General features: G+C 47.7%; 1 protein-coding gene across 4 annotated transcripts in view; it reads right to left on the bottom strand.

Annotated features, from left to right (window-relative positions):
* Nucleotides 1-8739: 8739 nt before the first annotated feature.
* Nucleotides 8740-23102, bottom strand: part of MEIOSIN (meiosis initiator) — a 2162440-nt gene continuing 2148077 nt past the window's right edge. For all 4 annotated transcript variants that reach the window (XM_078660969.1, XM_078660970.1, XM_078660971.1 and 1 more), the window contains one exon: nucleotides 8740-12013. In XM_078660969.1, coding sequence (XP_078517095.1) covers nucleotides 11821-12013 — 193 coding nt within the window. In that variant the 3' untranslated portion in view covers nucleotides 8740-11820. The remainder of the gene's footprint in view (nucleotides 12014-23102) is intronic.

The following is a 23102-nucleotide window of genomic DNA, read 5'->3' as shown; positions in this document are numbered from 1 at the left end:
TGCAATATGTCACCATGCAGAGGAAACTGAGCACCTCATTTGGGTTTTGCAGCACAGGGGCACTCCTGATAGCTTCCGCTTTCCTGGGATCAACTTAGAGACATTCACGGGAGAACACGTATCCGAAGAAATAGATAGAGTTCTGGTAGAATGAGCACTTTTTTCGGTGTAGGGTGAGGCCACGATTAGTCAGGCACTGTAGCGTGGGGCGCATCGTTCATGGTGTTTCCTCCTGGCTCTGGGAGTATATGAGAATGTCATCACTCAGGTATATAACGCCCACCAGCCTAAGAGGTTTTCTCTGATAGCATTCTGAAACACCTCTGCTGCTGAGGAGACATCAAAACTGAGTCTGGGGTACTGCCGGAGACCCACATGGGTGGATTAAGTCAGGATGTATCGACTTTAGGGCACCGGCTCCAGCTGATGGTATCCAGAATTCAGATCAAGTTTGGAGAACCACTGTGCCTAGGGTAAATCTGCCATGATATCGTCCATGGTGGGGGTTGCATGTCTTTCTTGGTTAGGAATAACCTGGTTGGGGAGCCTCATATCTACTCAGAGCCGGATGGCTCCAGGCTGCTTGGGCTTCGGCGCGAAACCCAGAGGCAAGACCCATGGGGTAGGGCTCGACACCTTCACGATCACCCCTTGGAGTTCTAGGTCTTGCAACTCCTTCTCAACCAGGGGATGGAGGTGGAACGAGACGTGCCTGTGCCTGAGTGCCGTGGGCTTTACGGTTTGTCGATGTGCAGAGTTACCTTGTGATCTTTCAGTTTCACAAGCCCTTGGAATAGTTGAGGGAATTCGTGGAGCAGGTCTTCTGCAAGGAAGTCGTTTATTCGCTTCACAAAGAATACAAGCTCAAGGTCTTCAGCGGTGTGCCTTTGTGGCCTCTGGTATGTGATACTTGGTCCTGCCACAGTGGTCAGGACTGGCGACATCAACTTCAATCGTGCCCAACAGCGGTAGAGGCTCCGTACTCATGTAGGTGAAGATTCTGGCAGACCTGGGGGTGAGAGGAGGACAGGGATCCAAACTTTCGTAGTGACTTGAGTCCATTATGTTTATCGATGCCCCGGTGTCGATTAGGGCTTGAATCAGGACATTGTTAACGCGCATTGTGCACATGGGTGGGTGAATCCTCTTGCGACCAGCAAACGAGATAACAGAGATGTTATCCTTGTCATCTTTGAAATGCGCTGTGGCTCCAGGAGTGAGGGATGCCCCTGGGTTAACGGGGTCTTCGAGTGTTAAACGGCGAAGGGCCGTGGAGCGCCCTCTCAAGCCACCTCCTCTCGGCCGCCCTCTTCCATCGCAGCAGACACTGACGTAGTGGTTGATCTTGCCACACCTGGAGCCTGTTTGCTGGGCAATGGTTCACTGGTTTGTGGTCGAACCTGCAGTATCTGCCCTATTAGGGGCGTTTTCCCGGGGAGCTCCTAGGCTGAGCCGCGCCTGGGCGCCGTTGAATGACGTCCGCCGTTTCTTCTTTAATGGAAGTTGCCGTCGTGGCCGGTGGAGTGTTTCTGATCCTGGCCGCATCCATTTCATCAGTCAAAACTTCATGTGAGCGTGCGAGGACCAAAACTTTGTCCAACAACATCCCTGGTTGGCGGAGTATTTGGTGCCGGAGCGAGAGGGACCTACATCCCTGGATGATCTGCGCTCAGATATCCCAGTGTTGGTCGATGTTCACGCATGTGTACGTGCGCTTCCTCAGCCTGGCGTAAAACATATCTACCGACTCTGCATCTGTCTGTTTGGCTTGGCATAGCTTGAACCGCTCATAGTCAGGATTCAACTGCGGGTCGAAATGTCTGTTTAGGGCTTCTATGGCAGCCTCAGAGTCATTATCTCCGCCGGTGTTGGGTAATGTTCGAAACGTTCGTACAGCTCATCGCCCCCAAAGTGCATCAGTAGTGATCACTCCACAGCCCCATTCATTTCTAGTGTGCGGCGAAAATAGTGATTGAGGCGGCCTAGCCATAGTTTCCATCGAGGTGCAGTAGTGGCAGGGTCAGCTAGCTGGCTGAACGGTGGTAGCGGGGTTACAGAGGCGTGTGAGTATGACACGGGCAGTACTTGAGCCATCACTGGTGGTTGAGGAGGTGGTGGGTCCACCAAAGGCGCTGTTATTCTGGCAGCTGGTGTACTTCAGGTGATGTGTACGGGTGTGCTCGCCTTTCGCTGAGAGCTGAGCTTTATTGTGCAGGGTATGTGTGGAAGAAAGATGTCTGTTCCCTGTGGCCTTCCTTTCTTATGCTGTCTTTTCAACCCCTGGGGCACAATCCAGAATGTGCTGTGCCGCAGACAGAGGAGGGGGGTTTCTTTGCCACACAGTCCCACCTTGAACGTCACTCTGTCTGTTTTGGTCACTTTTTCTGTTTTGCTGGTTGTATATTTTTTTTCTTTTTGCCGTGAGGGACAACTGTGCTTCTGAGCTCCCTTCCCTGCCATTACTTGGACTCGCCCATGGGGGGCACAGTCCCCCCCATCATTCACTCTTGCCCCCAACGAGAGGTGGGTGCGCAAGCTAGTGGCTCCCCCACCCCTCTCAAGTACCGCCAAACCCCGCAGCCCGTCCTAAACTGGCACGCTCAGCCAACCCTACCCCTGAACCCTAATAACTGTAGGGTGGGTGGGAGGCCTCAATTAACTTTCCCACCCGACGATGCCAGAATGCAGGAAGAAGAAGTCGCCTTCCTCTCCTGCATTCTTATAACCCACCCCCCAAACCACACCCCTAACCCCAGCCTGGACCTCCCTGCGTGAATGACCCCGGGGGAAGACTAGACTGCGTCTTCACTTCCCCCGGGGCCCTGCATTGGAACAGAGATACTTTGTGTTCAGGTGCGCTAAGGGCTTTGCTGTTTGAAACGCGGACGAGATGCGTTGTGTACTATGTTTTGGAAGAGACTATGTTTTGCCTCACAGGACCCTTCCCACTCTAGCCTTGTAGCGGCATAATGCGTTTTTTGGCTGGATGTGATGTAATCTTTGTTGCTCTGCTTGTGTGTGGGACAGAGACCGTAGTTTGCCACACGAAACACTGATGGGGTTAGTCTGTCTCTTGAAATACAGCACTTATACCTTGATATAGCATGTTTTGGATGGTATGGCGCTGCACCTCTTTAGTCATCAACTTCAATCACTGATGTCTCATCTTGCCTGATGCATTCCCCTCACACTTGAGATTGCTAGTTTTGATTTTTACTGGGAGTCTCTTTGGAGCATTGTCATGGGTGACTACCTTGGTTTGTAAGGGTCAGTTTACTTGTTCGCCCACAGACATTACCTGATGATTCACGTTTTCTTCTCTTTTCTGTATGCAGTGACATCCCCTTTCGCCTTTTTGAATCAGGTCAGAACTTCCACCTTGAGCATTCCTCACTTGCGATACGCTTTTCTCCGCATGCGTCTATGCGCACATACACCGTATTTAATTAAGACTTCAATCCTGTGTGACTCACACACAGACATGGATAGTGTCATGTGTTTTCATTTGATGCATGCTTGACTTGTATACCACCATTATGGACATAGCAGCATGGTATGTCCCTGATTTCGGGACCAGGCACAGGGTGACCACATGCGCACTAACACTTGTGTAAAGGCTCTCTGATTTTTCTCAATACACCTCGCCTTGTGGTTTTATTGAATGGGGAATCGTTCCCCCAGACTAACTGAATAGAGTTTCCTTCATTCCCACATAAAGAAATGTTAGTGGACTTATCTTTCATTGAAACTTGACTCTGATTTGTCGGGTTGGGTAAGACATCCACCTGTTTGGCCACCTCTTACTCAGTCAGTTGGTCTAGTGAGATAAGACTAACCCTTTGAATACTTTTCCTTATAGGTGACTATCATATGTCTGTCCTGATGAAGACCCCTGTCTAATTAGGGGTTGAAAGGACGACTTTACTTGCACCCACTCGTTTCATTCTTTTCTGGATACCCAAACTCTAATGTTCTCAACATTATGCGTGTAATAGTTTCAACAGTAAAAATCCAGGGGTATGGGCGGTCATGGGGTACATATTGTAAATACTTATTTCCTTGAGTACTGTTTTCATTTAATTTGTTATGACTCGCTGATCTACACTTTTCACTGCACCATCACTTGGAGTACCTGTTCGTTTGTATACAGCATGATAATCAGTCTCTTGCAAGAATGATTGAAAATACAAAATTGAAACATCGGCACTGTTGTTGGGTGAATTTCTGCTGAGAGTATAAACTTGATTCATTCTTTCGGTCAGTGTAAAATCCATAACTGTATAAGAAGTTTTCTTCTGAATTATAATCCTGGTAAACAACTTGTTTTTTCGTAGTAATGATGCTGCTCACGCCCTACTCATCAGAAAACCCCTTTTTAAGTTATAAGTCATTATCAGATCACACACCGATAAGCTAGCAGTGTCGTGGAATATCTTTGTGCACTGCAGGCGGTAATATTCTTGTGGTGAGTCTGGAGAACACACAAGTTATTTGTTTTTAAAAAATCGATTTAAAAATTACAAGCATCTAGGTATTCAAATTAATAATAAACGGAGTTGGTGAGAATTGTGTGCTTTGAGTAAAGTTGCAACTAAAATATTAGCTAATGTCCTGGGACAATGTAATACGAAGTATGGATGGTATACAAAGAAATCACTACTGAAAATCTGTATGGCAAAAATGATTTCTGTAATTTCATATGATGCATCTATATGCCGTCATACACAACTCAATCTATTGATATACTGGATGACCCACGGTTGAAAGCCATGTTCATCTTCACCAATAGAAGTGATTCGTAAAGAGCTGGACCACAAATCAGCGTGGTCTACCAGTTGTGGTACGTGGGTAATCAAGAGCACTACTGGTCCAAAAGATTGCATACCAGAATCAATATATAAGGAAGTATTTTGTGCGTGGGATGCTGACAAGTATAAGTATGTCTCATATGGGTTAGTTTTAAGTCTTGAATTACAAGAAGCTTACATGTAGCCATATCATGCCTGTTCTAAATTGAAAGAGATGATGAATGTATGTACTAGAACAGCTGATACGCTATATTAGAAAAGTGAGCCTACAAGCTATTTAAAATACTTCATTTTCAAAATATAATAGCCTCTTGTTCTATGTAAAACTTGTCATAAAAAATCAATATATATGTGTAACACGTGCCCATGTGGCTACTTAAGATAGAAAGGTACCCCCAGAAATAATATACTGCATAAATATTGTAATGAAGACATAATTGAGATAAAATAAAATTATTTCTATTTTGCACTTGTTTTAATAATATGTATACTGGTGTCATCGCCATTTCCAATGTACCTGGCAGTCCTCTCTAAGCTAATTTTGCAAACCAACTCTTTTTGTCCCAGAATTAACTCCCATCACTAAGATTATCTTAAAAATTGACGATTTAGTGCTTATACACTATATGACTGTAGGACTACCGCACATGTGGAGACCAAGTTGTTCGAGTACCTTTTTTATGCAAATAGGCCTTCTTGAGCTAGATTAAATATTTGAATTGTTCCATGCTTCCCCAGGCAGCCCAACCAACGTATGCTTGAATGTATTCAGCTTCAATGGTGACTGCATATACCATTTAATGTCTTAGAATGTATGCCATCATCTAGAAGTTATCATTTATAAGCACTTACCCTTAGATTAACGAACTGAGGGAGAATGGCAGAAGGCTATTGGTTAGAATTATCACCTGGGAAGAAATTTAATTTCTTTTCAGCGCAATGCTCCTGTACTGAAACAGGCACCTGTCATATAATTGACATTTCCCAATTGTGAATTTGAAAACAAAAATTAAATCCCCATTTATAGACCTGGCATCCTTGGCGTGGTTACCCCTCTAACATTTTGCCTTCAGACCTTTTGTTTTTGTTGACCATAGGTCTCTGCACGCTTTACCACTGCTAAATGGTGCTAAAGTGCTTCTGCTCCTTCACCTAAAACATGGTAACTTTGGCTATACCCAATTGGCATAGTTAACATTTGTTTGTTCTTAGTAAAGTGCCACTGCATGTGCCCACACCCTGTACATTAAATGCTACTACTGGGCTTGCAGCACTGGTTGTGCCACCCACTTATGTAGCACTTTAAACATGTCTGTGGCCTGCCATTACATAGCCTGTGTGTGCAGTTTAAACTGCCATGCCGAACTAGCAAAATAAACCCTTTACCAGGCCAAACCCTTCCTTTTTTAATGCATATAAGTCACCCATAAGGTAGGCCCCGGACAGCCCCAAGGGCAGGGTGCAGTGTATTTAAAAAAATGGACATGTACTTTTAAGTTTTATATGTCCTGGTAGTGAAAAACTCTTAAATTAGTTTTTTGCTAAGGCAAGGCCTAGCTCTCCCATAGGAAACATTGGAGTTGCCTTATTACATTTTATAAGTGTGATTGCCAAACGGGAAGAGGTAGCCAGTTCATGTTTGGTACCTCTGGAATCACAATTTAAAATTTTAATTTATGGTGTTACTGGATAATAAATTGCAATTATGAAAATGCCACTGCTAGAAATGGCATTTTGCCGTAGCCATTTGGAGCATGTAGCCTAACTCAGGGCACATGACTTGGTATAGCTGACAGTTGTGCTTTGTGTATTCCTCCTAGACAGCCACACACAATGGGAGCGTAGGTGTGACTGGATGGGCCATCACTGACAGGATGGGAGGTAGGAGCCTGAATAGGCTGTGTCCTGCCACCACACAAAGGTCTCTATACCCCCTGTAGTTACTCTTGATCCAGGGCCAGGAAGGCAGGTCATCTGTGCATGTCAAAGGCATGCCTCTAGAAGCTTCAACCCACTTTAAAGGCACAGCTGTGTATATAAGAAAGACTTCAGAAACCAACTCTTCAGAACACTTCTGGACCTGTGGATACCCTGCCAGTTAGATCTGCAGTGCTGCTACAAGGACTGCAGCTCTGCTGGACTTATGCTGTAAAGGAACTACTGCCCTGCTGTGCTGACATGCTGACCTCTTACCTGGGAGAAGAACTGGAGGAAGAACTGGACCTCCAACTTCATCTTGAACCCAAGCCCCTGAGTGGCTCAAAGAGCTAGTCATGATCTGAGCCTCAGACACATAACAGGGTCCTCAAACAGCTCCTGGACCCAGCTGCAGCAAGTTCCTGACCCCCAAGTAGGTGTCTCTCACGTCTTGGACAATTGGTGTGGCTCACTGGCTCATAAATCAAGCTTTCTGGCTTTTCATGACAGCGAACAGGCCCGTTTTGACCGAGACCATGCCCCTCGAACAGAAATCCAGGGCGAGCCACCGTCAGCCTGTCTCTTCGTACAGCAGCGACAGCCCACGGGGGATCATCACTGCAAAGCACCAGCCTACCTGTCCACGAGGCCCGGCCTGCTCTTCCCACCAGGCCAACTACTGCCCGCGTTGCTCTCCTTCCTCCTCGTGACCCTCTCCAACAAAAACGGGACTCTTGGCACAAAACTTGAGAAGGTAAAACTTCAGTGGCACTAATCTAGGATAGTATTCAACCAGCGCTCCTTAACGTTTGACGTTGACCCGGTACAGTGTGACCAGATAGTCACAGTTGGAGCTTTGTGCATTTAGACACTATTTTCCACCTTATTCTTTACAAGTTCATAACTATACTGATTGGAGTTTTGTTGTTTTCGTCTTGTGTTATTTATTACATTAAGCTCTATTTTTCTAAACTGTTATGGGATCTTTTTGTGTGGTGTTTTCACTGTTTAACTGTTTTAATGTTCGCAAATACTTTACACATTGCCTCTAAGTTAAGCCAGACTGCTCTGTGCCAAGCTACCAGGGAGTTGAGCACTGGTTAATTTGTGTTTTGCTTATGCACTACCCTGACTGGGATTGTGGTTAAATCTTGACCAGGGCTCTAACCCTCGTAAACCAGTAACCCACTTTTAACACTCATATACCCAAGTGGTAAGCCTGACCACTATTAGACTACGCTTCCTTTGGGAGTCCACAAGGCAGACAAACAAAAGGTTTGGTTTTACACAGACAAATATAATGGCTGAGAAGGTATATAGGCCTCAATGGTATCCAAAGCATGGATAAAGTATTAGGACTTTCTAGTCAACAGATCTTTTCATATTCCCTATGTGTAAGTAGTCGACAATACTTATCTTTTGAGATACTGTTCATTGAGTATACAGTTTTGTTTCCTTCAACAACCCGTGCAGGTCTTAGCCTTGCACTCAAAAAGCTACCAAAAGGAGAGTCAGAAATACCTAGGAGAGACTTTGACTTCCCCGTTTTTGTGAACGGCTATATAGTTATTGATTGAACGCTTGGGTATAGTACATGTAGGCCTTTTCACCTCTACCAGACCAATGATATAAAATCCCAGTTGAAACACAAAACGTTTCTAAGCTATGAGACACCATTACAGTGGCCATTTCTATTTTAAATAGGGCGACAACTTCCCTCCAGGTCATTACGGACTGTTTCCAGTCATGCACTTTTGAGTGACAGACTAATGCATTCTGGGTGTTTTAGTCTTGTTTTGCTTCCACTAAACTAGTTAGACTAATACACACCTGATATCAATGACTTGCAGGTGAGAAGTTGAGGTCTGGAGCCACTGTCTGCAATTACAAGAGTGAATTGGGCAGCCTAATTTCAAACTCTGCTTTTCTGTTAATCTGTTTCGCAATCTTCTCATCTCCTTAACACTCTGCATCTACATCTTAAATATCTGACACAAGCATACAACTGGAAGGCGAGAGTATAGACAACGTTTATTTGAGACCTCAATACAAAAAGCAAAATTAAACAATTTCAAACTGACATGAACAATGAATTAATACCCCACCTAATTTTTTTAAGTTCAATTTTTACAACGTTATTTGAAAATACAACTTTTCCAAGGGATAATTCAACCATGTTCAAGGCATGGTAAATTCTGCAAAACCAGAAATAACAATAACAGCAGGAAATCTATGCACCTTATGCACCAAAATATTGAGCAGATTGCAAGTTTTTCCAGTCTCCACCGACTGTAATCCAGAAAATCGTGGAAGTTCCACCATCCTAATTCTTTGATTTCTTATTATTGTTGAATACTAACACAGAAATTCCAGCGTTTCTATATATTCACAGTGAAGTTGGTTTAGAAGCCAAACATACAACCAGTAGTGAGCATTTTTCAATTCATAGACAGTAAAGCCATCTGTCCATAGCTGAGTCCCTGAATTGTCTTACTTTAGAAACTTACTGAACAAGTTCTGTCTTGGTTTGAAAACATTTTTTGAAATTGCCATGAAAGAGTCCACATATGTTGTGCATTGTGTTTTTTGTTTTGTTGTGTTAGGTTGTGTTGTATTTTGAGGCTGAATTGCTGTTTTATTTTGTTACTCTAATGTGTGGTGGCAGTTGTGTTTTAGTTGTCTTGTGCTGTGGGCCAATGTTGTTGTGTTGTAGTTTATTTTGTGCTACTTTATCATGTAAGTGCAGCTATTGTGTTATACTTTGTTATGTTTGTTTTGTTATGGTGTATTCTACTGTTGTGTCTGGTGTTTTGGGGTGTTGTTTTATCTTCTTATGTTACTGTCTTGTGTTATGGTTGTGTTCCATTCAGTTGTGTTCCATTCTTCAACAAAAGCGGTTATATCTCCAGTCAAATGCAGGTTAACATACCAAATCCAGGGAAAACATCCATTTACCACTGCCAAAATGTAGTCAACACTCCAGTAACGAAGGCCGCTATTCAGTCCCTAACAATGGCCTCTTTAATTCTCATTTCAGATGGCGACTTTATGTAATGCAGCTCTAAACAGCTACACATGTGGGCAAGAATTATTTTCTTGCATCTACCTGTAGAACTATACAAATAGGTTTGATGAGGAGGAGCTTCTTCTTTTTCCAGTTTTCACTTGGTAGACAGGATGGAATTAAACAAGATGATAAGCCACTGGATAGTGATAGGAGAGAGGAACGACCTGAGAAAGTGTGGCGTAACGGCAGAGTGAGATTTAGCGAGCAAGGTTTTGTGTAATAGAAAAGGGTAATTGGGAGTGAACAAGTCAAGGCGACTGGCAGATCATGACTGGTAGTGAGAAAGGTATTGAGCCATGGCAAAAAGTTGAAGATGACCAGGCTGCTCGGCAATGTGGTCAGAGAGAGACCTGATGCGAATTTGTGTTTATTTCTTATAGCACTTCAGCTGAATGAGAAAAATGTGAAAGCATGGCGCTGAGAGATCACACAGAATGTGAATGGGAGAAAGAAAGGTTATTACCTCGGCAGCAATGGAAGCATTGCCTTAAACTACTATGGCGTAAAACTTATGTCATGCAAAACTTACAAAGTGTAGTTGAAAATAAAACTAAATCCAGGAGCCCTTTCATGACACATTCTATCTGTTTGTAAGCTACATATAATGAATGACAACAGGAATTTATTGGTAATATGATGGCATTTACTTGCAGAGTGTAAGATGTGATTAGCAAAAGCTAAACTGGGGAAATATAAAACAGTGCTATGGTGCGGCATTGGAAAAAAATTTTCCTTAAAGTAAGAAGGCTTTTATGAGGCGGAGGTAAAGGTAGCAGAACACATTTCACTGTGGAGAATACCTTGCAGTATATGCGCTCTGCTGGATGAGATATTGAAGGCTAAAGAGAAAACGTCCAAATAATTCTAAGCAATTAAGTTAGTCTTCAATAGTAATCTTTTGCATAGTTTAACATCGGTTGTATATCATTCCCATCTGAATAAGGATTTACACACATAATTTATCATTTTATGGAGGTTAAACTAAAAATGGCTATGTGGCCTATCCTGACTTGTAGGAGATCGCTGTTTATGCAATTTCTTAAATATACAAGCACAACTTGCAATAAGATAAGCCAGTGAAGACGTTTTACAAAATGATATGTATTTAAAAGGCGACCAAGATTAATGGCATCTGAACAGCTAGGTTTTTGTAAAAGACTGAGACCAAAGAGGAAACATCATCCATAGGCATTTAATGCCAGTGAGACGTAAAATAGGCTGAGCATGTCTGTTAGCCAGGTAAGTTCATAAGAACTGCAGTTTCAAAATGGAACTTACAACTAAATGCCCACTTAATGTCAGACAGAAGAGGAAAGATTCCTGGAACTAGTCCCAATTGCCAACTTATGTTGTAATTTAAAAATGCAACAGCACTGAAACTTTGATATTGAGGAAAACGTGGAGCCCGAATAAGCCACTGTAAAACATCTGATCATACACCACAGGAAACATCAGAATCATGGTCTGATATCGACAAGTGATGGCAAGGATAACACAGACCTTACTCTAAAAGCTTTAAAAATCACAAACCACAATCGCAACAAATTTGGAAACCCCTTGTGACTTAAAAAAAACTCATCTTCCCAACGTACAATATCATGGAAAGGGAATTGAATATGCTCATGTTTTAATTTTTTTTTAAAGTAAAATGGAGATAACGAATATTAGGAAACCATAATAATGCCTCTGAAAGCCAAAACCAACAAAGCAAAGGCACACAATGTTAGCGCTCCCAATCTGGTGTAGAAATGATTGGGATTTGCTTAAAATCAAACTAAAACTGATATTTGGGTGATGGTCTCGAGAGTCTGGAAATGGAATGAAAACATCCTGAATACCACATTGACACTCCTTTAGAAGCTATCGAGCCAAACCACAGATGTCTGGCTTGGTCTGAAATGACGTTATCCAATACTGGAAATAAAGTGTGCTTCTTGATGAAAAATGAAACTATGGGAGGGTGGCGCTGACCACACCAATTTCCTTCAGTTGCCAATTATTTGCAGCTTTTTAAGTAACGTAGGACCCCTAGTTCAGGAAGGAGCGATGCTGATGGTAAACTGGTGATGTTTTGAAGTGAAGAAAATCTGGTGAGTACATAGTCTTCTCGGCGAGCAGGAGGTGCAAAGGTTTGGGGGTCACTTCCTCCTCTTCCTCACTGGAGGCACAGCTTTGTTTCATGATTCTATTATGTAGTCTGCTGAACCTCCGAGCTTTAATACTGAAAAAAAAAATTAGAAGTCAAATGAGCAAAAGCAGATACATGGAAGCAAAGAGTAAAAATAACCAAGTGTGGTCTAAAAAAAATGTGTATGGAGGAGGGGCAGAGTATAATATGCTGAACATTTTCCAAGACAGCTAAAATAACACAGAAGTTCTGTATTAAGCAAGAAAACAATGAGAGAACAATGAAGACAGACAAGGGATGATTAGAAGTACCACAGAAAATGGTCATCCTTGTGCAAAAACCTGTTTGTACAGGCATCACAATCATAAGTAGTGTGGTGTTTATCTCACCCCATCACATACAATAAGTGCCTGATGTGGTGAGCCAGCTGACATGTTTTATTTTGGAAGGTGAAGCCAGCTGGAATTGGCCGAGTGAAAACTGCCTGACAAATACCAGGAAATGCAAATTGCGGCATGGTAAGTAACAAATCCATGTCATGGCCCATTTTATGGGCATAACTCCTGATAGCCGAAATGAAGCACAATCAATTTTCAATGAACGCAGGGGTATCAGCTTCTATTGCGTGCAATAAATTCTGTAGACCTCGATGGGACACTCTTAATCAGCTCTATAGAGGAAAGGATCAACTTGCATAGTTATGGGACATGGATAGAAACAGAGCAGTATTGTGCTTGACACTGGTGATTTAGAAAAATCAGACAAGACAATTTATGTTGCTTTTCTTATTTTATTTTTAGGATATACCATGATTGTTTATGTATCATTAAAAAAATTGCATTAATCCTACAAAATACAATATATACAACGTATCAAAGTCCACATAAATATAAAATGACAATTTCGAAAAGTACTGGAAATATGTATGTTAAAAAAGAAATGGAAAAGTTTGGCTAAACATTACTGAGCACGAAAGGCTAACGCTTTATATGCATTAGCTATGCATTTAATTAGTTTTATAATAGCACCATTGTCTTTGATTTTGAAACAATATCTAACAGCCTCTAGGATAGATCTTATCTTTGCTTCGTTGAAAATCGGTCGCAAGTAGAATTTTTTTCTTTCACTTGAAATGACACCTTCTACCTATAGGATAGGTATCTTTATGGTGACTGTCTTTCTTAGCATTTCAACTGTAGGTACCTAGACATCTAGTAATGGGCATGATAATATAGATTTAGAGTGACAGAATGAAAAAAAGATAACTTTATTCAAATCGTTAGTCCTGGTTCTTTCATTTTCACAAGTTCTGGACAGATTACGCAACAATTGAAAATGATAAAAGGCAGGAGAAGGCAACATTTGCATCTTAGGCTTTGGCAAGCAGGTTGTGCAGTAGTTCTTGAATAAATTTTGCATCGCTCATAGATGAAACCTCGAGAGGTTAGTGTTGGAGGAGTGAATGTGGGGAAGCCTAGCATATAAGCATATGTCTCTGATGAACAAGGTAATTACCTTCGGTAGCACTCTTTTGGGTAGAGACTCTATATAATAACAGGTCAGCTCCAGAAATGACACAAGGGACTTATATAGGTGCCAGTCCCATGCGTGGACATAAGTTGTCTTATATTCCTAAGGTAGGCCCATGTAGCGAAGCAGGTTACTTCTTACATTGTCCTCATGAACAACATTCTCCAAGCTGTGGCCTTTTGCATACATTTGGAAGCTGAACTTGCTTTACATCTAGCTTTGCGCAACATTATCACAACGCCCTGAACATCATGAACAAGGTCTCCTTCCTTACTGCGTACAAATGTCAGCACTATCTCCATCCAAAGGGCAACAGGACTATCTATATATCCACAACGCACAAGTTACTACTTGTGTAACGATATATCTGTAAGAGACATTAGTTAGTATTAGATTCCTTACCTTAGAATATCCCCAGGCGTCAGACTGGATCCGGAATTTTTTTGCGTAGCAGTACCCTTGCGCGTCGGTAGGCGTCGTCTGCGGCTCCGCGTCCATCGTCGGCGTCGTGGGCGCCGTGATGACGTCGTCGGAGTACTTAGACGCCGCCTCCGCGTGCTGACGTCAGTTCTTAGACACAGCTTTTCCGCGCCAGAAGCGCTGAGCCATGTTAAAAACCAACACTGGTGCCATTGAAACTAGGGCCCTGAAAGGGGATAACCCTAACCCTAGATATCGGTTCGCAGAACGGGGAGGATGGGTGGGTCGGTAAGGAATCTAATACTAACTAATGTCTCTTACAGATATATCGTTACACAAGTAGTAACTTGTGCATCTGAAAGAGACACGTTAGTATTAGATTCCTTACCTTAGATTAGATACCCCAGCAATACCAACCCCGGTGGTGGGTCTGCGAACCAATAATCACACCAGAAAGTCTTGGAGGACAGAACGGCCAAAGAAGCCATCCCTCCGGACTTGGCTGTCCAGGCAGTAGTGTCTTGCAAACGTGTGCAGTGAAGCCCACGTAGCTGCCTGACAGATGTCTTGTAAGGGCACTCCCCGGCCCAGGGCAGTTGTAGTCGCCGTGGCTCGGGTGGAATGAGCCCGCAATCCAACAGGGGGCTCCTTCTTAGCCAAGGAGTAACATGCCTGGATATACAAGATGATCCACCGGGAGATGGTCCTCTTGTGCACCGCTTTCCCCTTCTTAGCGCCCACGTAACCAACAAAGAGTTGGTCATCCACCCGGAACTGGCGTGTGCGATCTAAATAGAATGAGAGCGCACGTTTTGGGTCCAGACGGTGGAGCCGCTCTTCCTCTTTAGAGGGACGCGGAGGCGGAAAGAAGGTTAGCAAGGTGATAGACTGCCCGATGTGGAAGGCTGTAACAACCTTGGGCAGGAAAGATGGCTTAGTATGCAACACAACCTTGTCCGGATGGCCAGAAAGGAAAGGAGGAGTACAAGAAAGAGCCTGGAGCTCACTGATTCTCCTGGCAGAGGTGATGGCAACCAGGAAAGCAGTCTTCAAAGTAAGAAGGCGGAGAGGACAGTTGTGAAGTGGCTCAAAGGGAGCGCACATCAGAATTGTAAGAACAAGGTTCAAGTCCCACTGAGGCATCACAAACGGAACAGGAGGAAACGTATGTGTGATGCCCTTTAGAAATCTATTTACAATGGGGGACTTGAACAAAGAAGGTTGATCAAGCAGCCTCAGAAAGGCTGAAAGGACAGAAAGATAGCCCTTGATAGTGCCCAGAGCAGAGCCCTGCTGGGCAAGAGAAAGAAGGAAGAGAAGAACCTCAGAAAGAGGGGCAGCAAGAGGATCCACAGCCTTTGCTGTGCACCATGCCACAAATCTGTTCCACCTGCAGGTGTATACCGACTTAGTGGAGGGACGCCTGGCTGCCAGAATGACATTACAGACTTCAGGAGGCAAGTCAAATGGCCTCAACTGTCGCCACTCAATCTCCAAGCATGGAGGTGGAGACTGGACAGGCTCGGGTGGAGGACCGTCCCCTGCTGCTGCGACAGAAGGTCCTCCTGAAGAGGCAGACGAACCGGGGTATCGACTGACATACTGAGTAGCTCTGGATACCAGTACCTTCGTGCCCAGTCCGGAGCCACAAGGATGACTTGGGCCCGGTCGCGCTTGATCTTCTTCAGCACTCTGGGCAGAAGTGGTATAGGCGGAAAGGCGTACAATAGACCGCAACTCCACTCGCGTCGAAAAGCGTCTCCGAGCGAGTGCCGCCTTGGAAACTCCAACGCGCAGAACTGTTCTCTTCGGTGGCGAATAGATCTAACCAAGGCTCTCCCCATTGCTGACAGAGGCCTTGCGCCACGTCCGAGTTCAGACGCCATTCGTGATCCATCATGAACCGACGGCTGAGCTCGTCCGCCCTGGCGTTCAGAGAACCTGCCAGGTGTTGAGCCACCAGGGTCACGCCCTGGCGTTCCAGCCATTGCCAGAGGCGCAGAGCCTCCTGGCAAAGGGTCCACAACCCCACCCCGCCCTGTTTGTTGCAGTACCACATGGCGGTGGTGTTGTCCGTGAACACCTGCACTACACTCCCCCGGACAGAGGGGAGGAATGCCTTCAGTGCTAGACGAATCGCCCGTAACTCCAACAGGTTGATGTGGAGCCGGGCCTCCGCCGGAGACCAGAGGCCTCTGATCTCCGCCTCTCCCATGTGGCCACCCCAGCCCTGGAGGGACGCGTCCGTCACAACTACGTGCTCCGGTTGGGGAAGGGAGAGGGATCTGCGGCTGACCCAATCGCGGTCTGTGAGCCACCACTGCAGCTGTCTCGCAGTGCCCTCCGAGATCAGGACGTGGTCGGACAGGTTGCCCTGATGCTGGGCCCACTGAAACTTCAGGTCCCACTGCAGAGCCCGCATCCGCCACCTGGCGTAATGCACCAGTAGGATGCAGGAGGCCATCAGCCCCAGAAGCCGCAGCGCCAACCTGACCGAGACCCGGGATAAAGGCTGAAAGATCGGAATCAGAGCCTGAATATCCCGGACCCGCTGTGCCGAGTCGAGAACCGCTCCAATGAAGAGGAGCTTCTGAGAGGGGCACAGGTGTGACTTTGGCACATTGATGGAGAACCCCAGCTGGTGCAGGAGATCTGCCGTAGTCTGGAGGTGGCTGACGACTGTCTGGGGCGAGCCCGCCTTCTACAGCCAGTCGTCGAGGTAGGGGAAGACTGAAACCCCTAACCTGCGCAGATGAGCTGCGACCACCGCCATCACCTTTGTGAACACCCGTGGGGCGCTGGTAAGGCCGAAGGGGAGCACGGTATACTGAAAGTGCTCGTGGCCAACCGTGAACCGCAGGAAGCGCCGACGGGCCGGCAGGACGGGGATGTGGAAATAAGCGTCCTGCAAGTCCAATGCTACCATCCAGTCTCCTGGGTCCAGGGCAGCTAAGACCTGAGCCAGTGTCAGCATTTTGAACTTCCCCTCCGGAGGAAGCCGTTGACGTTCCGTAGGTCCAAGATAGGGCGTAGGCCCCCTTTGCCCCTCTTGGGTACCAGAAAGTAGTGGGAGTAGCAACCACACCCTACTTCTGGCCCAGGAACGCGCTCAATGGCCCCTTGGCCAAGAGGGCCGTAACTTCCTCCTGCAGAAGTCGCAAATGATCCCCTGATACACGGTGGTTCTGCGGTGGCATGGCTGGAGGAGTCGCCTCGAAGGGGAGGGAGTAGCCCCTTCGGACGATCTGCAGCACCCACCTGTCCGATGTGACTGTGCGCCAGTGGAGGAGGTGATGGCAAACCCTGCCCCCCACTGGCGTCACATGGGCCTGAAAGCACGGACTAGGAGGGTTTTGAGGCGGATGCTGCGGGGGAAGGTGTGGACTGACCTCGCCGTTGTCCCCGACCGCCACCACGGCGGTTTCCACGGCCGCCACCGCGTTGGGTATTACCCTGCGGAGCATGGCTGGCAGCACGTGTGGGTACACCCCTTCCGTGGCCACGAAAGGAATGAAAGGCAGGCGATTGCTGGCGCGGGGCCGAGAGGCCCAAGGACTTGGCCGTAGCCCTGGAGTCCTTAAAGCGCTCAAGCGCATGGTCTGCCTTGTCGCCAAAAAAGCGACGGCCATCAAACGGCATGTCCATCAGTGTGTTTTGAACATCGGGCGAAAAGTTGGCGGACCTCAACCAGGCGTGACGTCTGACCGCCACTGTCGTTGCCATCACTCTACCTAGTGAGTCGGTGGTATCCAGCCCACACAGGATAGAATATTTGGCTGCATCCCAGCCCTCCACAAGGGCTTGGCCGAGTTTGGCCCGTACCTCCAACGGACACTCTGGCAGCACTTCCGCAACCGTATCCCACAGAGAGTGGGTGTAGCGGCCCAAGAGGCATGCGGTGTTGGAAGACCGCAGTCCCAGACTAAGGGATGAGAAGATCTTTTTACCAAACTGCTCATACCTCTTGGATTCCCTGTCCGGCGGAGCCGACCGGAACGCGGTCTGGGAATTGGAGGCCTGGATAACCAGGCTCTCGGGGGTGGGGTGGGTGGACAGTGAACATGGGTCGCCCGGGGCCGGGCGGTGGCGTCTGGCCACATTCCTACCTACGGGCGTACCCGTAGCGGGCTTGGACCAAGTGCCCAAAAGAACGTCGGTCAAGGCCTCATTAAACAGCAGCAGAGGCTCGGCTGAGCATGACTGCGGCTTAAGGACCTCGTGAGGAGGTTAGTCCTCACGGCCGCGACGGAGAGCTCAAGGCCCAAGGCCTTGGCCGCCCTCATCAACACCACACTATAGGTTGCCCCCTCCTCCGTAGCCACGGTAGGAGGCGAGACAAAGCCAGTGTCAGGCGAAGTGTCTATACCACTGGCCTCCCCAAGTTCACCTGCCCAGTCCTCTTGAGACTGGCATTCACGTGCCAGAGGGTCCTCAGACCCCTCCCAATCCTCCTCATCACCCATCTCCTGGTACTCAGGGTTAGGAAAAGATGGGGCCGGTTCATGGAAAATGAATTCCCCGAACGGCGTCATATGCTGCGCCGGAACCGGTTCGAGGGAGGCGTCAGGGACGGCGCCGCCCGAGGACGGCGCCGGAGGTGACACCTGAGGGGTCGGCGCCGGGGAGGTCGTCAAATCCACTGGCGACGACCCGGATCCGGAACCGGATCCAGCGGGGCCCTGCGGCGCCAGGCCCGAAGGCGCCGGCGGCGTCGGAGGAGGAGAGAGAGACCTCATGGCCATGAGGAACCGCTTGATCTCCTCTGGCGTCGCGTTAGGCCCAGGGACCGTAGGGTATCAAGCCGGACGCGGCGCCTGCGACCCCGATGGGGCCGCGGGGGCGGTGCCACCTGAACCCCCGGCCGCGTCGCGCGAGCGTCGGGGGGAGTCGGAAGAGCGATGACGTCTCTTCGACTTCTTCTGCTTACCTGACGACTTCGACCCTGAGGAGTGATGTCGACTCCCGGAGCTATGGTGGCTTCGCTCCCGCGACCGGTCCCTCGACCTCCGTCCGGGCCGACTGCCTAGCTTTCGAAGTTAGGGCCCGGCAGTCGGAGCAAGTCTTGTCGTCATGATCGACGCCGAGACAGTGGAGACACCGACGGTGAGGGTCCGTGACCGACATCAGTCGGTCGCAATCCTCACAAGGCTTAAAACCTGGCATCCCTTTTTTTTTAAAAACACTTTATTCATGACTGTATCAAATCACAATTTACAGATGTATACATTTATCATCTATCAGCCTTTTCTCGTTTTCTCCCAATAACTGTCGGCTAATTGACATGGAACTTTCGATTGTACAGTAACTCCCAGGTGTCTCCAGTTTATTACATCAATAATCACGTTGTATTTACTTCACATTATTGCCTCATAACTAATCCCGTCCCGCTCAACTCCCCCCCACCCTACACGTCTCCCAGTTTCTTCGTTGATCAGGCACTGTATTCCTTGACATGATGACCCTGTTCTGCCCGAAGAGTGTATTTGCGTTTGGCTGACTAAACCTGTATTTTCGACATTCATATCCTTACCCAGTATATCCATTGCTTTCCACCCTGTATGCCTAATCATGTGGTATTCCCCTGTGAGAGCTCTAGGTCCACATCCTCCAACTCTATCAGCATCCGCTCCCATTCTTGCGCGATTGGGTGTATTCGGAGCCCTCTCTCCTCTTCCCTGCGTAGGACTATCCCTTCTGCCCTGCCCCATTTTAGCAAATCAGATCGCCACACCTCTACACTCGGGGGTCTGGCCGATTTCCACCTCATAGTTATAACTCTGAGTGCCAACAAGAGTGCCAGGTCTAAGAGCTTCAGCTGTGCCTTTCGGGTCTTGGGTCTTTTCCTGTGCCCTATCAGACAAGGCAGTGCCCCCTCCGGGATCTGCAGGGCTGTGATAGTGTGTAGAGTATGACGGACTGTCCCCCAGTAATTGTGTATTCTCGGGCACGTCCACAACATATGGAGGATATCAGCCTCATCCCCCTGACACAGGGGGCAACAATGGGAGGAAGCAGGGAACACCCTATGGATCCTATGGGGGTTGAGATATGCCCTGTGTAGTATCATAGCCTGTATAAATTTGAATTTGACGTTTCTGGGCACCCTCCTATGATGACCCAGGACAATCTTCCAGTCTCCATCCGTCATAGCCTCTCCTGTGTCTAAGGTCCAGGTGTCTCTGAGTGTGGTAAGAAGTTAGGTGGCGTGTTCCCTAATGCCCACGTAGAGCCATCGTACTAAGTGTCCTCCCGACCCCATATAATGGAGGAGATGTACTAGTTCATGTTGGTCTGCTTTGCTGCGCTGTGGGGCCCACGTACGTTGCACGTAGTGTGTCACTGTGGCATGTAAGAGGTACAATCGCAGTGGGGCTCCCGTGGATTGCGCGAAGGAGGCGTGATCCATAAGTGTGTCCTCTCCAAACAGGTCACCCACTCTATCTACTCCCACTTCCGCCCATGGCTGTAGTCGGCGTTGTGTTAGACTCCCCTGCGCTGTTGGGAGCCGCAACAGGGGAATGTTGTCTGCATAGGGGATAGTCCCCGCCGTGTACGCCAGTGCCTTCTTCCAGCAGCGCAAAGCAGTATGTAGCAGGGGGTGGCAGTCTCGAGGGATCTTGGCCCGGGGCAACAGAAGGGAATGCAGTTCTCCACGTGTTAGTTGGTTCTGTGTGAGAGCGATCTCATGTAAATTCTTACCCGCCACCCATCGTGACAGCCATTGTAGCTGGCTTGCGTAGTAGTAACCCCGTAAGTCTGGCACACCTAGTCCTCCCTGTCTAGTGCTCAATTGTAGTTTCTTGAGGCTTATTCGCCGTCTCCCTGGACCCCAGATGAGAGTAATCAGGAGCATGTTCAGTGTGGTAAATATGTGTTGTGGAAGGAGGACCGGTAGGTTTACGAAGTAGTATAGTATACGGGGAAGCATGACCATCTTTGAAACCGCTATCCTACCCATGACAGATAGGGGCAGGGACGTCCAGAAATTCACACTACCTCGGAGACCATTAATTGCTCTCCGTACATTGCCCTCGATCTGGTCCTCCTGCTTTCTATAAACATTAATGCCCAGGTATTTAAATGTGATCGGTGCTATTTTGATCCGGAAATCACCAAATTGGATATGCAAAGGTCGTTGCCCTTCGCGGAAATACAAACCCAGGGATTTCGTCGGGTTAATGGCCAGGCCGGAGACGATCTCGAAACGGTCAAAGATAGTCGCTAGATGTGAGTGGTTCCCATTCAAATCCCGAAGGTACACTAAAATATCGTCAGCATAAATTGATATCAAATTATGCGTACCCCCAATGGAAATACCCACCTCGTCCGCTCTGGTCCGGAGCGCGATCGCCAGGGGCTTGAGCGTCAGTACGAACAGCAAAGGTGACAGAGGGCATCCTTGTCGGGTGCCTCTGTAAATATCGTAGCTACCCGAGGTATACCTGCCTGTACGTGCTCTAGCTGTCGGTTTCGTGTACAGTAGGCGGATCCATTTGATTAGGGAGTCAGGGAAGCCGAAATGCCGGATGACCTCAAACATAAAATCCCATGTCAGGAAGTCGAATGCTTGCCGGAGGTCCAGGGCGATGCAACCGGCTTGAGGGAGGTCCATTGGCGTGGCTGACATGAGGGCGTGGAGTCGCCTCGTATTCTGGGAGGTGCTCCTCCCCGGGAGGAAGCCGCATTGGTCTGGGTGTATTAGGGCAGGGAGCTGGGCCTGTATTCGCAGAGCGATAGCTTTGCTAAGTATTTTATACTCCATGGGGAGCATTGAGAGGGGCCTGTAATTATTCAAATCAAGGGTGTCCCTGCCAGGTTTTGGTATGGATATCACTGAAGCTTGCATTGTCGTGACCAGCCTCGTAGGCCGTCTTGTAAATTTTCTCCAAGATGGGTACTAACGTGTCAGAGTAAGTCTGATAAAATTCTGCAGGCAGCCCGTCCATGCCAGGGGTTTTGCCCCGGTTAAGGGAGTGAAGGGCTATTTTGATTTCCTGCTGTGTTATGGGTCCTTCCAGCGCAGTCCGCTCCTCTCGAGTCAGGGTTGGGAACGGTAGGTCTCTTAGAAATTCCATCATATCGGCTCCATCATCCTCGGGGGGAGGGGCATACAGCCTTTCCAAGTGAACCCTAAATGCAGTATTAATCTCCGACTGTATGGACAGTTCCTTACCCGTGTCGTCCCTAATTTTCATAATCATAGTGACTTCGGGACTGTCGCGGACCAGACGCGCTAGCAAGGCCCCAGATCTATCTGCTTCCGCCTGTAGGCGTCTCAAATAATCCTTGTGATCAATGACCCTCATCGTTTCCAGGAGTTCCGCGTGTTCTATGTTGCACACCTGTAGGTCTCCCTTACGCCCGGGGTCTGCTCCCGCCGCCGTCTCTAAATCTTTCAGACGGTCTTCGACCTCACAGAGTTTCCTGTGAATTTCCTGTCTAGCCCCCACCAGTTGGCCAATCGCATCCCCTCTGATCACAGCCTTCATGGCATCCCACACCAGTAGGTTCGAGAACGAAGAGTCCCAGTTCTCGCTGAAGTAATTATTGAGTGTGTCCGATAGGTGTTTGCGGAATGGGGCATCTTCTAATAGCAATGGGTTGAGCCTCCAGGTGGGTACTGGGGATGGCACCCTCCCCCAGTGTAGATCGAGTGTTAGTGGTCTGTGGTCCGAGAAGGTTTTAGCTAGATAGTCTGAGGACGTACACTTGTTCAGCAGGGAGTCGGTACACAAGAATCTGTCCAGGCGAGTATGTAGGTTATGCACTAGGGAATGATATGAGTATTCCTTGTGTGTTGGATGCAGGGTGCGCCATACGTCTGTCAGTCCCCATCCCTGAAGCCAGGTTCTAAAGGAGTCGGCTATCTTGTGTACGCCTGTCGTCTGGAGGGGGGGTGTGGCCTGTCCAAATCAACGTCCAGAACCATGTTCCAATCCCCACCCAAAATCCAGGGGATGTCCACCCAGCCTACGCCTGCAAGGAATCTGTCCTGATCGAAGTTCGGGGCGTAGATTCTGCCCAGGACCAGCAATGTACCGTCTAGTGTGCCCTTCACCAGTATATATCGCCCTTGTTCATCTACCTTCTTCTCAAGTTCCACAAAAGGAATGCCGTGTCTCACCCATATAGTGGCCCCTCTGGAAAAGGCAGAGTATGTTGTAGAGAATATAGTCTCCCTCCACTTTTTCCGCAACGTGTGTGCCTCAGACCGTGTGAGGTGGGACTCCTG

The sequence above is a fragment of the Lissotriton helveticus genome, chromosome 9 (assembly GCF_964261635.1).
Source record: "Lissotriton helveticus chromosome 9, aLisHel1.1, whole genome shotgun sequence".
NCBI classification, from domain to species: Eukaryota; Metazoa; Chordata; class Amphibia; order Caudata; family Salamandridae; genus Lissotriton; species Lissotriton helveticus.
Note: the sequence above shows the minus strand (reverse complement) of the source record. Positions and strands in the feature narration are given on the sequence as shown.